Source organism: Pleurodeles waltl, chromosome 4_2 (assembly GCF_031143425.1).
Source record: "Pleurodeles waltl isolate 20211129_DDA chromosome 4_2, aPleWal1.hap1.20221129, whole genome shotgun sequence".
NCBI lineage: Eukaryota > Metazoa > Chordata > Amphibia > Caudata > Salamandridae > Pleurodeles > Pleurodeles waltl.
In genome coordinates this window covers 267821960-267837621 of record NC_090443.1, presented here as the reverse complement: position 1 = coordinate 267837621, position 15662 = coordinate 267821960, and the positions used below count along the sequence as shown (strand labels likewise).

Here is a 15662-nt window from a genome sequence, read left to right as displayed (position 1 = left end):
CCGTTTCGAGCATGAATATAAAGGTTTTCTCTTTTTGTCATAGCTTTATATCCAAGTCACCCACACGTGGATGTTGCTTTTGTTTTTCAAGACCACAGAAGGGGAAAATTCATTGATGAGGGTGATAAAGTTCAAAATGTTCCACCAATGGCAATTTCTGGTCAATTTAAGTGCTCCTGGATTCTCTGTTTCAAAGGCCTTATAGTGCTTCCAATATAATGCTGGCTACATGGACTGGTGGTTAGACAGATCACGTTTGTCAACTCACAGCTAATAAAATCGCGTAATATGTGATGATACACATTTATTGATAATTCTTTCATTTTTGATATGCCAAGTTTATTCACTGAACAGTTTCTATAGGTATAGAAACTGGTTGGTTCTTGCAGAAAATGTGTTTCCTCCTTTTTCCTTGAAGGAAGGAGGAGCATAATTTCTCTCTTAAGTTCGGTGCTCATTTAAAACTCAGCTTCAGGAAGGTTTTGATATTGTCCATTACAGTTGGGTTACTTGTGAGGAGTGGCCGGTATTTGTTTAATATCTTATGAATAGATTGATAGCTATTAATAAATCTGGGGGCAAATCGAATAACAGGCTTTTCCTCAACATTTTTTGTATTTTGCTGGATAGAGTTCCAGTGTGTGTTTGAAAATTGGTGCTGAATTTGTACTAGTATAGTTGGTCATACCCCTTTTGGCACAGTATTTCAGTAACTTCCATTGCTTTCTGGTCATAGTCTTCTTGCTTAGAACAGTTTCTTCTTGCTCGTCTGTACTCCCCAGTCGGAATATTAGTAATTGCATTGTGTGGGTTGTAACTACTGGCATGGAGGGTTGTGGATGTTGCGTTCGATTTTTGTTTGTAAGCAGTCTTGGTCAATATAGTATGAGGTCAAGGAATTCTACTTCCTTTCTGGAAATTTTACAGGTCATGTGAATACCCCATTTGTTCGTCGAAAGACATTTGATAAATTGATGGTGTTACTCAGGACCTTGCAAGATAAGCAGAATATCATCTACGTAAGCTTCCCCAAAAGACAATAGTTCTGGAGAAATGCTCAAACTGATTGTTCTTTAACCAATATCTTTTCATCTCCCCCATCAGGGGACATGCATATGGTGGGACAAAATGAGCTCCTGTCACACTGTTCTTCGGCACCTAGCCTATGGGTATAAATATATCTTTTGCTTGGATCACCAATGTAAGCAAATAGATGCATACCGGTACCACCGATCACTTAAAATAACCTAATCACATATTCTGACTTTGCATGATCTAAAAAAAAAAAAAAAAACACCTTACTCTCTGGAATGGAGAATTAAAAACAAGGACACTTGCATACATCCTTATGTGACAAGTGGCAATGTCCTACTTTAGCAAGTCACGGTCTCTTCATTTTTTCACTTCATGCATGGTGATGAACACGCCTGCTTACTGATAAACCTCAATTACTCATCAGAACCGATGATACTCGTTTAATTTCAGCCTTGGGAAAGCCCAAGGCTGTCGCACCACATAGGGAGCGAAACGCATCACCTTCTGATAGATTGATTTCTAAATAACATGTACCATATGGAATAACCTACACTGGAAAAACATGGGAATATTCACTGAAAATAAAATTACAATTCAAAAGAATAGATAAAGGATTCGGCATCGATTTATTTATGGGTAGACCTACTTAATCTTTTTCTACAAGAATACTGACAGTGAGGTACAGGGGGTTCAAACTTCGAATAGTGGTCTATCCCTCCTTTGGGGACTATGGGTGTTACTCAACAAGGAGAGTGCTGGACATTGGACCATATTGGTAAACTACTTCTGTTAGTTATGTGCTTATTTCATACACAAAAAGAAGAATCTCTTTGTAAACTGGAATAAATTCAATTTACACTTACCTAATCTGCCCAGTCTGCACAATGCCTTCTTTATGACCTTCCAGCCGAGCGGCCAAACGGGCCTTGTCAAGACGCACACACTCTTCATCCTAAACCCAACACAAAGGTATACTTCAGACGGTGGAAGGGAGATGGCAGATACAACCTTCAGGTAATATATCAGTTTAAGAGAGATACTATACATGTGGAAGTTATCAACAACCATCTCTAGTAGACATATCACGTAGGAATGAAAAATGACATATGTGATGATATTCCATCATAATGGACAGTTTACTCATTAAATCGATGAGGGCTGGAAATGTTTTTGAATAATAAATATAGGATTTTCATTTGAACCAATAGAATACTTTAAACTGTAAATAAACCCTTTATCCTGACTATGGTATTGGACACAACAGACCACATAATCTCATTAACATTGGCTTTCCTTTCAGTACACAAAATTAAATTGGAGGTGACAGGTATGTCAGATACACCTCCTCTTCATAAACCACATGACCAACATTCATTCCATACAATGTGCCAAATAGTGTTTTAGAAGCATAAATCTCCAGGGCACAGGGGAAGAGTCCTAAATAACTGGATCCTTCGGTACCTTATATGGATATGTTTTGCTTCTTTTTCTTGGTATTTTGTCACTGAAAGAGCACATAAACGGGCATAAAGCTGTGCCTTTCAACCCCATTAGGACTATCAACATTATAGGCTTTCAGATTTAAAGCATAATTCTGAAAAAGGGTGCCAATTTTTTGTCTGGTTCTAGGATCACCGAAAAACCCAGGTCGAACAACAACTGGGTTGTTGACTGCAGATGATGCGACACAAGCTCCGGGGACTTGGCTTTGATCAACCAGTCGTCCAAGTAAGGGAATACTGCTATCCCCTTCCTTCTGAGTTCTGCCGCAACCACCGACATCACCTTCGTGAAGACTCGAGGTGCTGAAGTAAGACCAAACGGAAGGACCGCAAACTGATAGTGTTGCGATCCCACCACAAGCCGGAGATACTTCCTGTGTGACTTGAGTATCGGGATATGAAAGTAAGCATCCTGCAAGTCGACAGACACCATCCAGTCTTCCTTGTTCAACGCCAAAAGCACCTGTGCTAGGGTCAGCATCTTGAATTTTTCCTGCTTGAGGAACCAATTCAAGATCCTCAGGTCCAGAATTGGTCTCAAACGACCATCCTTCTTGGGAATCAGGAAATACCTTGAGTAACATCCTCGACCCCTTTCCTGCTCTGGGACCAACTCCACCACGCCCTTGGAAAGGAGGGCTTGTACCTCCTGTTCTAGTAACAGGAGGTGTTCTTCTGAACAATAAGAAGGGCGGGGCGGGAACTCCCGAAAGGGAAGGGTGTAGCCTTTTCCCACAATACTGAGAACCCAAGTGTCCGTTGTAACAGTCTTCCATTTGGTGAGAAAATGCTGTAATCTTCCCCCTACAGGAGAGGAGTGAGTGGGAAATGGTGGAAGCCTAAGGCTGCTTCCCCTGCTGCACCCCGCCAGAGGATGAGGAAGAGGCAGAGTGCTGCTGAGAGGCTCCTCTGGTGCGGACCCTACCTCTCCCCCTGAAAGATCTATAGGGATGGGAAGAGGCAGGTTGCTGATATCTTCCCCGAAAGGAAGAGGAGGAAGAGCCACGCCCAAATCCACGAAACCTCCTGAAAAATCTGAAAGAGGCCGTGGAAGAAGGAGCTTGGAGCCCTAACGACTTAGCCGTGGCCCTGCTTTCCTTAAAACGTTCCAAGGCCGAATCAGCCTTGGCTCCAAACAGTTTGTCCCCATCAAACGAGAGATCCAACAATGTGGACTGTACATCTGCAGAAAAGCCCGAGTTACGGAGCCAGGCCGGTCTCCTTGCCACCACAGTTGTGCCCATTGCTCTGGCTACCGAGTCGGTGGTATCCAGTCCCGTCTGGATAATCTGGGTCGCAGCAGCCTGGGCATTTGAGACAAGATCCAAAAGACCCTGGGGAAGCTCTGTAAACGATGAGGAAATGTCATCCATCAGAGCATGAATATACCTCCCCAGGATACAGGTTGCATTGGTGGCTTTTAACGCCAGACTGCAGGACGAAAAAAAATTATTCGCCTGCGCCTCTAGCTTCTTTGAATCTCTGTCCCCAGGCACAGTCGGGAAAGAACCAGGCGCTGACTTGGCTGAACAGGAGGCCTGCACCACCAAGCTCTCCGGCGTAGGGTGCCTAGATAGAAACCCAGGGTCAGTCGGAGCCGCCCGATACCTCCTGGCCACGGCTCTGTGAACTGCTGGGGAAGAAGCCGGCCTCTTCCACACCTCTATCACCGGATCCAGCAGAGCGTCATTAAATGGCAACAGAGGCTCCGCCGCAGCTGAGGCCGGATATAGCACCTCTGTTAAAAGGTTTTGTTTAGCCTCCACCACCGGCAAAGGCAGGTCCAAAAAACTAGCTGCCTTCCGTACCACTGCATGAAAGGAAGCATCCTCCTCAGTATACTCCCCCGGGGACGAAAGATCCCACTCAGGGGAAGTGTCCAGCCCACTGGCCGACTCCAGTCCACGCAGCCCATCACCCGAGTCCTCTAGCTCTCCTTCCTCCAGGGCTCGTTGGTACTCCTGCTCTTCTAATACACGGAGAGCACGTCTCCTGGAATGAAGTCGCTGTTCAATACGCGGAGTCGACAATGCCTCCGCCGAAGTCGAAGATCGGCGCCGATCTTCAGAAGCCACCGACGCCGCGTCCGGCGCCACAGGTAACTTCGGCGCCGACAAAAGAGCAGCTGAAGCAGATGGACCCACCGGAGTCACAGGCCGAAATCCCGACTTCGACGTCGACGGGATGGAAATCCCCGGGGCCAATCCTTCTGAAGCCACCGGAGCGGCCACCGGCGCCGACACTGGCGCCGAGCCCACGTTCCCAAAAGGGAGAAAGGGCATAAAGGGTGCCGGCCGAAGAGGCGCAGGATCACCCAAAGAAAAGGCCAAAGGCCCAGCCGGAGCACCCCCTGGAGCCATCTGTTGGAAGATGGCATACATCGCATTCAAGAATGCAGAACTATCGGCTCCAGGGGTGGGAAAAGCCAGATACTGAGGTGCCTGTCTCGGAGGCGACCCCGACGCCGGCCTCGGCGTCTGCGCCGGAGAAAACACCTGAGGCTCCAATACCTCAATCACCGACGCCTGTCCAGGTGAAGTCGGAGACGCCGGAGAGGGCAACGGCGTCGAAGGATGCGGCGTAACCGTAGGACTGATCTCCCATGTCCTTCGGCGCCGATCCGAAGACCTGGAACGAGTCTCCTTCGAATGACGCCGAGATTCTCTACGGCGCCGGGAGTCTCGATGACGCCGATGTCTTGGAGAAGAAGCCTTCTTGTGATGCTTCTCCTTCGATTTAGCCATAAACAGCTTCGCCTCACGTTCCTTGAGGGCCTTTGGATTCATGTGCTGGCATGAATCACAAGTCGAGACGTCGTGGTCGGAGCTCAAACACCAAAGGCAATCGGAATGAGGATCCGTCACCGACATCTTGCCTCCACACTCACAACAAGTCTTAAATCCAGACTTTCTCTGCGACATTATTACCACAGCGAAAGACTATGCAGCAAAAATACACTGTAACCAAAAAAGTAACAGTTGCTCCCTCGAAGATAACCGTTTCGAATGCACGGAAAAAAGGGAACTGACGTCCGCACGTCGTCGAGGACCTCTTATTGCCTGTATGACGTCAGACGGCGTCGCGTGGGCTAGAGTGACGTCCTCGTGCAGAGACTAGTAAGAAGATTTCCGTTGAATGCTGGCGCCATGGGAGTATTCATTAGGTGAGGAATCCACAGGTAGTTGTATCCATCAGAAATGTAAGTTCCAGCGCTTGATTTCAACTGACATTGTATTGATGAGCCACAAGAACCACTGAATAGATTTTGGATCATTTTCTCCATTTAAGAAACATGCCTTTTTGCCTACCCAAGTCCACTAGACTACAATACTGTCAGCTTCATCGCTGGGCCGTGACCCCCTCCAGTGCCCAGGGAGCCACTCGTACACTGACTGTGTGGTGGTCATGTGTAGGCATTACCACCTTCTGGAAATAAATTCTTAGTCATATTAAGGGGACAATAGGCTACCCGATTCCAGAATGCTACGAGACTGTGCCACTTGGTATTCAACCCTAATCCTTACAGGCAATGACTCTTGCTGAGTGGCACTTGATCTACCATATGTTGGGAGTGGTCAAACAGCTTATTGCACTACATTGGGAACAACCCACTGCTCCCTCCACAACCGCATGGTTCACACGTCTGTGGCAAGTCCTTGCCACTGAGTTATTATCCTACAAAACAACCCATACAGAGGGGAAATATACCTGTATTTGGCAACCTTTCCTACAATATTTTTCCCATTTGGAATTGACATGCTTCACACCATCTAGACTTGAAGCCCTTCAGCTTTTCGATTGACCCTCGCCTTTTGGTTGGGAATCCTGTCATCTACCCTCTCCCCCTCACTCATCCTTAGTTTCTCCCCCACATTCTCCAAGAACATCAGACTCCAACAGAGGAATGTCTCTTGCCTAGTATGCTTTGCCTCTTGCGCTGTGCACGCCTTTTTGATTGTTTGGGTCTGTTCTTCTCCTCCTAAGGTAATGCTATTGGGAGAGGGTTCATTATTGTTGATACTCTGGTACTCACTCAATAAGCCCAGGCTCCCTTGTCTCCCTATTGTAGAGTGTGTAATCTGTAAATTTACCTCAACAGCTGTGGAGATTACTATCTACAATGTAGTGGATCACTGTAACCTTGCTGCATTCAAAGTATTAAGGCATTTGTTGTTGCCTCTTTTCTTTTTAATTGTAGTAAAGAGACGATGTGCAAGAAACATGCCTTTTTAAATATCAAGTCGCTTTATAGTTAATCCTTATATTTGTTTTAGAGTGTGTCACCCTATGCAACAGAAAGGGATTGGAATGTATAATTCATCTGTCAGTGTAAGGAAAGAATTATCACATCCTACAACTCCAAAAGAATTATAAGTATAAATCAGTATATTTGATTTGGGGCTTCCAGGATGTCCAGATAAAGAGCTGGATTGTGAAATAGGTGACCATATTACCAGAGCAAAATTAGAAAATATCTGTGAGTATTAAACTGATAGATGAGTAATTTCCTAAAGAACCTGCAGTCTTCGAAGAAGCCTTGATCATAAATACCATCTGCCACCAAAATGATCAGTGTGAGGAGACTTAGGGGCATCAGGGCTCTTCAACAACAACAAGGCAAGAAGAAATACAAATTTTAAAATTAATGACAGTGTCGTTCCTCAATTTTAAAGTTCTATTTTAAAGGGACACAGACAAAATAGAATTTCCATTGTTCTTCCGTGGTGAATTCAGAATAAACTGATACACAAACATGTTACTGAATGTGCTAGGACTCACAACCTTACCTCTACTCTGGGTTTTTTTGCTTCAGCTAATGTTTCATCAGCTGCCCTTTTAACTGGAAGAAAAGGAAATAAATCAGATGAGTTTCCCAACTAGCAATTGTTATTCATAAAGCTTTTTTAAAAACTATATGTAATTTACCTTGTGTTGATCGTTGCAGCCCAATTTCAAGTGGAGCACTTCTGTCAATGCTCGAAGATGTTGCTAAAGACAATAAACATGGCAATTAGACAAACGAATGTGTGGTGGTTCTACGCAAAGCACAGGCCTGAGAGTGTGTGTTAGTGGTCTGACACTTGTGGGCTAAAGAAAACCAGATGCAAAGTTTGTGGGGCTGCCTGTGAAGACATCAGAATCCAGCAATCCTAAGAACTGAAATGAGCAAAGCTTAACTGCCATACTATCCGGGATCATCTAGCATGCCGTAGCCCTAAAATAAATCTAATTTGGAACCTTTTACATAGGCAGATGCTCTTCGCCTAGAACAGCCATTCATGTATTCAATGGAATACAAACAAGAATGGTAGCGTAGTGTAATGACTACCAGCAAGGACTGTCTGCAGCTACTGGCAGGGCCAGGGGAGGGGTGTATGTTATGCTATGAACTTTTTAATTGTACACATTTTAGACAATGGCAAAAACAAGTTACTGTCACAGGTTTACTATAACCCTAAATATTTACTGCAGGGATTTGTCTAGGTTTGCACTGCACAGAAAGTGATTATGCCCTATCCATTTTTGAGGAAGATTAAGATTGTTTTCAGGGTCTTATATGCTGTTTCATGTTACAGATGTGGGTGATCGTGATTATATTCGAAGATGGTCTTAAATAAGGATCTCCAGTAGTAGACACCTATAATGAGAGAGAAAAGGCAGGAGTGATAGACTAGTCCCTCTTGCTATGAAAGAGGTTCCATCGAATCCAGAAGCTAAAAAGGCACAAGACTAATAACCAAAAGAAGTTCCACCACTGACAATCATAGAGGTCATGAAGCAACCTAGATCCCCATAATCCTGAGAATGAAGGGGAGTACTGAAACCCAAAGGATACTAATCAATCAAGACCGGTGGCTTTTAACCACCCAAGGAAAAAGCGTCTTGTGGAGGTGCCATTACCTCTGCTTCTAAGGAACGTAACGTTGGGTGCTTCAGTGGTTCTAGTGAATTAAACATCACACCAAGCACCGTACAAGCAGCTGCTGGTTTGCCTCATGCATGTACAGGATTTTAAATGTGTCCTACTTTTACAGCAAAGGTGCACATCAAAACACCATATGTTGTTGCAGAAACTATTCCTTGCAGTTCCCTTTCAGATATCTACTTCATTCCTAATCTTTTGTAACAGCTCAGCAACATCTAGGCTCAACATGGGTGTGCCCCTGAAAAGCATGTTATTAATATGGCTCTCTACTTCTGGTATATAGGTAATTCCACAAGTACAGTAACAGTCCACCACACTGAGATTCTAACAGTTTTAAAAACTGATCTTTCCTTTGCAGAGGTTAAAGTCTCTGAAATTCTAGAATCTAACACTGCTTCTTAAATACCTTAACATGAGTGCTGTAGCATTTCCTTTGCATCGGGCATTTGCTGTAAAGATGCACATGATATGCTTTCATTAAACTTTAGGCTTGATTTGTTTTTGTGGTGTGACGGGGAGGTTAAGTAATAACACAGGGTCATAGCGACCAGAATAACGAACAAGGTCGGATGTTATGTAGTGCAGTATACAAATTCAAATGTCTTTAATTCATGCGTAGTTAATAAAAAAACATGCCGTAAAAAAAAAAAAAAAAAAAAAAAACTTTGCTTAATAAATATCAAGGTGCAACTTTTTTATTTCCCAAAAAATGTAATTTTGGCTACAAAATTGCTTTGCTAATGTCGCTTAGTGTGCTTCATCTGACCCGGATTCTACTGCTTTCGTTCTTGGTGGTGTCTGAAACACAATCTTTCTGGCTATTGTGGAGGTAGCCAGTGAACAATAAACCGAAAGGAGCTGCATGTCTCTAAATAAATAATGTGGGTATGTAGCAAGAAAGTGATATTTACTGTGACACAACCCTATAAATTAACTGTACAAATCATCTTATCATCTGGCTTAAGACTGCTTTCAAGAAAACTGCTCTTTGTCAATGCTCATGTTGTGCCTTAATAGTCCAAAGTAGTACGTAGGACAATACTTCCAAAGCCTTTAAGATCAAGTAGGCTTTTGCTCCATCTCTGTGTACTACAATTCCACTACAAATTCAACACTAATAAATATAGCACATTTTAGCCGTAGAGCTTGACTCCAGACGATCAGTTTAGGTTGATGGCTGGATCGATGTAAAAGCTGTCATGGCTGGTGCAAAGTCAGTCTTTTTAATACTAACACATGACTTTACCTTTTTATTTTGTGTGGTCAGTGATTCCAGAGTTGAGGAATATGAATGTGTATTGGCCATATTTAAAAACTTTGACCAGGAAGTCAAATCTGAATTTTTCAAGATGATGTGGAAGCAGAGAGCACTAAATCAGAGAAACAGTGTGTCAGAGGCAACATACCTCTGATCAGAAGGCACCTCATATTTAGAAGATTCTGCAACTGACACTTAGGGCTTATTACATACAGATAGAGAAGTGTAAAGTATGTGGAGGCTTTTGATCCTAGCTGGACTGGATGTCACTCTCTAAAATCAGCAATCTCAACCTTTTGACTTCTGTGGACCCCCCAACTTAATCATTCCTAGATCCCAGGGTCCCGCACTGAATTATTACTAGAATCAAGGCCCCTCCCACCAACAGTCATTACTAGAAGCCAGGGATCCCGGCTAAGTTTTTCCGATGATTTGAAGCACAAAACAATACAGAAAAAAAGAGAAACAAGAATTCATCAAATAAAAACACAAAAGATTACATATTTAATTCCAAAAGAAATACAAAAAAATAAAGTTTTAATGGAAAGGTTGGAGATCGTCTAAATTCAATTGAGACCACTCATCGTCCACACAGTATTTGGTTTGATGCACTTGCACTGCCTCCCCGGAATCAATCTGCAGATACTAAACTTAAACTCCAATTTTAAATTATTTCACAATTACAGAACGTTTTAAAATTTTCAATTTTGCTTCTTTTATATATACATTGTTATTCTGTTAAAATTTAATTTTCTAAGCAGTATTGGATGCCTTGAGCAGGCTTTGTGGACACTCAGGGGTCCCTAGACCACAGGTTAAGAACTGCTGCTCTACATCAAAGGCAGCAACACCTCACCCACTCCACCTGGCCATGCTTACATCAGGAGAGTAGCTGTACTTACTTCTTGAGCACACCTCACTTAGGTGAACTTGTGAAGAGAAAACACAAAGGGGATACCTTTGTCTGTACCTTCACTGTAACTATCATCACAATGCTATTTTCTCCTTGATAGATAATGAAAAGATCAGTCTAAATTTTACCAACAGTTTGTGCACCCATTTTGGCACATGCTGCCTGCTCTCAACCTATCGCTTCCCACTACCGGCACAATCTAATCTAATCTCTCTTCACAAATTCTGCTTTGCTTCTTTCATAATCTTTCAAATTTACAACCTTCACTCTTCCACCTCCTTTCTGTTTCAAACCCTCCCAAACCCATGACTTTTGTCCTTCCTTAATTTATTTTCTTATAATCTCACACTAACCTTTCAAAGCTAATCCAATGACTGCTGTCTCGAACCTGCTCCCTTCATTTACTGTAGCAAACCTCACCTATCTCTTTTCCTGCTATTTTTCAATCAGTACCGATCATCACTCATTTATATACAGATAACTTTTCTCCACATTCAAAAAGAGCTCCTGTGTAAACCATCCTCTCTCTCAAGTGATCATTCTGTCCATCTAAATCTTTATTTTATTTCCCTTGGCACATCTCTTAGCACTGTACTGATGTATTGGTCATATCTACAATCCAGGGTGATCCATCAGTCCCTACATCTTAATCCGTCTAGTCCTTTCCATTACTGTTTTCTCCTAGTCCATCATTACCACTATCTCTCTGTTGCTCTGCTATCTATGGCACAAACTTTGCATGAGGTACAGCTCCTCTATGTTTGGGCTATTGCAACTTTCAAGTTGCCATGGTTCTTTATAAATATTATCATCTTGACTACTGCTTCTCCTTTCCCGTCTGTATCCCATCTTATATTCTTTTCTCTCACTGCTCAGTTCTGCAACCCAACACATCAGTCTCGCCCATCTTTTACCGCTATGACCTCCCACCTTATTACTGCATGATGGCTTCAGTTTCATTCGTGCATTCCCTAATTTACTTTGAATCATATTTTAATATGTCCACGGGCATGCTCCACTCCTCATCTCTAGGTTCTTCCCTCTGGCACTCTTCCTTTTGCCTTTTAATTTGACCATGCACTTCCTTATCCTAACTGTGCCCAGTCTCATGTTTGATCATTCTTAGCAAATGCTCCCAAACAGCAGAATTCACTTCAGTTCCCTAGAGGGTTTACTTCTACACTATACTATTTGAACTTCCTCCTGAAGGATCATCTTCTCTCATTTATCATTCCTCCTCAATAAAGGTACAATTATTAATTGTCTGCAGCGGTTTTTAGTTTGCATTTACAGCATTTTGGTGAAAGAGCTATAGGAATTCAATGAAATGTAATGCATAGCAAAGTCTGCAAGGTAAGGATCATCCTCCAAGAAAAACATGCTTTTAGTTTGTGCACCTACCCTGAGATGACTAATCAAGATAAAGAAGATATTTAAAAACATATTTGATATTACACTGAATAAGCTTACACATAGCAATATCAAGTATTGCCTCTAAAGACATACCATTAATTTACTATCTGTATTTGGGACACCAGATAAGAAGATTACTAAAACATAGAAAAGTGGATAAATCAAGATAGCAAATGAAAAAGGAAAGCTTTGACTCACAAGTCTCCCCATTTAGGTATGCAAGGAGATCTTTCCTGTCCGGTCTTCTCACAACAGGAATATTCTCAGTCTGAAAAATGGAATTGAAAAATAAACGAGTAAATAAAAAAATCATCATTTTTGTTCACAACTTTAAATTTGTTTGTAACCCCCACCTTATACACTCTTGCGATCAGAAGACATTTATGCACAGAAGATACTAGTCTAAATAATTAGGGCTAGCATCAAAAAGACAGACTTCAAAAATGGGCATACAGACTCTTTATTTTAATAGCTAGCTTAACAGCATTCACAAATTGAAACTAAAGGCATCCTCAGCCCAAGACGTTTGTCCTACTGTAATCTGTAGAGTGGATTCAAGAGTTCACTCTGCTAACCCTATGAGTAGGTCTGTGTGAAAAAAAAAAAAAAAACAATGTTTCATCCAGTTGAAGCACAGCTGTGTCATATCTCAATCACACCAAATATCCCTCTACTAGTTATCCAACAAACAAAGGGTTGATTGAGACCTTAAGTCTTGTGCAAAAGGGCTGCACACGACCTCTGCCACCCCAAACCTGTTAAACCATATAAGCCAGTGGTTCCCAACCTTTTGACTTCTGTGGACCCCCACTTTATCATTACTGGAATCCGGGGACCCCCACTGAATCATTATTGGAATTTGGGGACCCCCCCAATGAGTCAATACTGAAAGCTGGGGATCTAATCTGTTAATATTATTTAATTTTCTAAGCAGTCGCGGACCCCCTGAGGAGGCTTCGCGGACCCCCAGGGGTCCCCGGACCACAGGTTGGGAACCACTGATATAAGCTGATCAGATGCCAAAGGAAAAACACCAAAAGCAGAATCTTCATGCAGATAGTGAGACACATACTGCTCAGGGGCAGAATTCTATGCTTACAAGGCCGGCATCCGAAGCACCCCAGATTTAATCTTACTCCTTTACATGCTGTTGTAACAAAGCAGAAGAGAGTAAATCGCCAGGATGTTTGAAAGTCTAACACCATTTATTTTTTGCCCTTTTATGACAACCCTAGGGTCAACGGACTGTTCCTATAAGAGGAAGCTAGGTTACAAACTGGTTGTCCATCTTTTATTTTCCTTAAGGTAATAAATAGTTTTAGAGTACGCCATACCAGGAATCTGTACCCATGTGTTTTCTTAAAAGATCAAAATATTTAAATATACAATAATTAGTCTTTGTGGTTGTATTTTCTACAACTAATCAGTGTACACATGTATTACTGAGTTTACGTTTACCATGTCTGCTAGACAAAGTATGTTTCTAATCAGAGGATTATAGTTATGTCTGAGGATAACTCTGGCTCCTGGTCTTATGGTATTTAGATTTTGAAAATGTATGTCTGTATTTGTCCAGATTTATTTTTTGGCCATCTAGTTAGTATTTATCCATAGTTATTTTGTGAACAGATGAGGAGATAACTCATTTCTGCATCTACATAACAGATTAACATGAACTCATACTCTGATGCCTAACAGGTTTTAGCACACCACGCAGCCAAAAATAATAAAATAACATTACATTAAAAGGTTAGCACAGCAGCACAAATACTGTTTGAGATATTCAGCAATTTAAGCAAATCTCATTGATCTTTGTAACTCCCCATGCTGCCAATATGTAGAGATATTGGCATGAAAGTCAATCTCGGCATGGAGACTCACTCAAAAGAAGTCAAACTATCTGTGTTTTTCAGCTTTTAAAAATAAATACAGAAAGGAGACAATGTTTTCTGTCTGTATTCATGCATACACATCAGTGAAAACTAAGTATAATGTATTAAAATTTATTTTTTAGGTTTATTTCATAATTCTGATATTCAAAATGAACTGGTCTGTGGAGGTAGCAAGGTACTTCCCTTCCGGAAACAGGGAATATTGTGAGCATATGTGTATATTTTCATTGAAACCAATTATTCCCTAGCGTAACACAAAATGCCTTAATGAAGTTTGGGCAAATTAATCAGCCCCCAGTGCTCTTTACGTTTTGCTATTACTAATAATGACTATTCACATAGACAACATCAATCTCTAAATTATTCAGGTACAATGTGAACTATTATAGTAGTTTTATCACCCCCAAATAAAGTGGATGCGGCTGACCAGAGCTTCTTCAATGATCACAGTACATGTACCGCAACCAGTTTCAAGAACATTTGAAAATAATTTATCAGAACTGATGATGGCATTAAACTCCAATCTATTTTTAAAATACTCTATATTTCGGAGCCTAAAAAGTTTCAAGTTTTAACAGATCTAATCTCTAAGCATTTCTAACCGTAAGAATTTTCGGGTCTATAAGTAACATTTTAGCCAATGCTTTACAAAAAACAATCAACATTAAGCCTTTCTCCTTCACTATTAACATATTTCAGCATGGGCTCACAAAGACCATATGTTTCATTGTCCTCCAGCATCTCTAGGGTCATATATATATAATAATAATTTATTGAACATCTAATCCAGAATACAACAATTTAGAAGGCTGACTTAGAACTCTGGAAAGAGAAATTAACTATGGTCACTTACAGCAGCACGTCTGACATAAACAGGATGTGAAAGGTGCACATTATTCAACAGGAACAAGATGGAATCCAAATTGTAATACTCCCTTGGCTGCCCCTCCTTTCCAGTCCTGCAATATGTGGTAAAGATAAAGTTTGGTTAGTACTCAATCTCAAGTCAAGCTTACTTCACAACTATAACGTAGATTGTAGATGGAAGCAGAAATTGTTTTCTTCCTACTTTTGAAGTTGGGAATACAGTTGTTTTTAAAGAAAAGTAAGAAATCCCTGAGCACAACTGTTTTTACCTGTTGCACATGTAAATCAATCATTGGCCAACAGAGAGCGGGAATCCCACAGAGATAATACAGTCAAAAAAATTGTATGAATGTTCTGAGGGATAAAAGACATTGGTTGCTGTACTTTACTATATTGCAATATTTATTTTGTGGTCTACCTTTTAACAATTTTTATGGGGAGACATGCTCCTAAAACACTTCACTCACCTTCACCCTTACTGTCCTGTTTGTCTACACCTGTGCTACAATTTACCAACTCCCCCTTTGGACATTTCCCTGAGAACTGTAGAGATTTATGTGTGAGTTATTCATGAAGAATAAAAATAAATAACCTGTGCTTGATCTAAGTAGTTTGGTTTTTTGGAGGGGGCACATGGAGAGAAGGGGACTGACAAAAACAAATATGGCTAACATACAAACCAACATGCACAACTGTGCATTCCTGCAATGTGTGTATTTATTTGCATGTTTAAGCCAGGCCTGTTAGTTTTCCCAATGCTTTTTTATATATCATATAAAACGAGGACTACTTCATTGATTCTAAATGTTGCAGTCACTGGAAACAAATAAACAATGATATTGTTTGTCACAGAAAA

At 41.4% G+C, this 15662-nt stretch overlaps 1 protein-coding gene across 1 annotated transcript in view; it reads right to left on the bottom strand.

Moving 5' to 3' along the window:
* Nucleotides 1-15662, bottom strand: part of CDC73 (cell division cycle 73) — a 515645-nt gene that overhangs the window by 448004 nt on the left and 51979 nt on the right. The window contains exons 2-6 of the mRNA XM_069231104.1: nucleotides 14793-14898; nucleotides 12246-12315; nucleotides 7464-7526; nucleotides 7325-7377; nucleotides 1899-1987 (exon numbers count right to left, since the gene is read on the bottom strand). Coding sequence (XP_069087205.1) covers nucleotides 1899-1987; nucleotides 7325-7377; nucleotides 7464-7526; nucleotides 12246-12315; nucleotides 14793-14898 — 381 coding nt within the window. The remainder of the gene's footprint in view (nucleotides 1-1898; nucleotides 1988-7324; nucleotides 7378-7463; nucleotides 7527-12245; nucleotides 12316-14792; nucleotides 14899-15662) is intronic.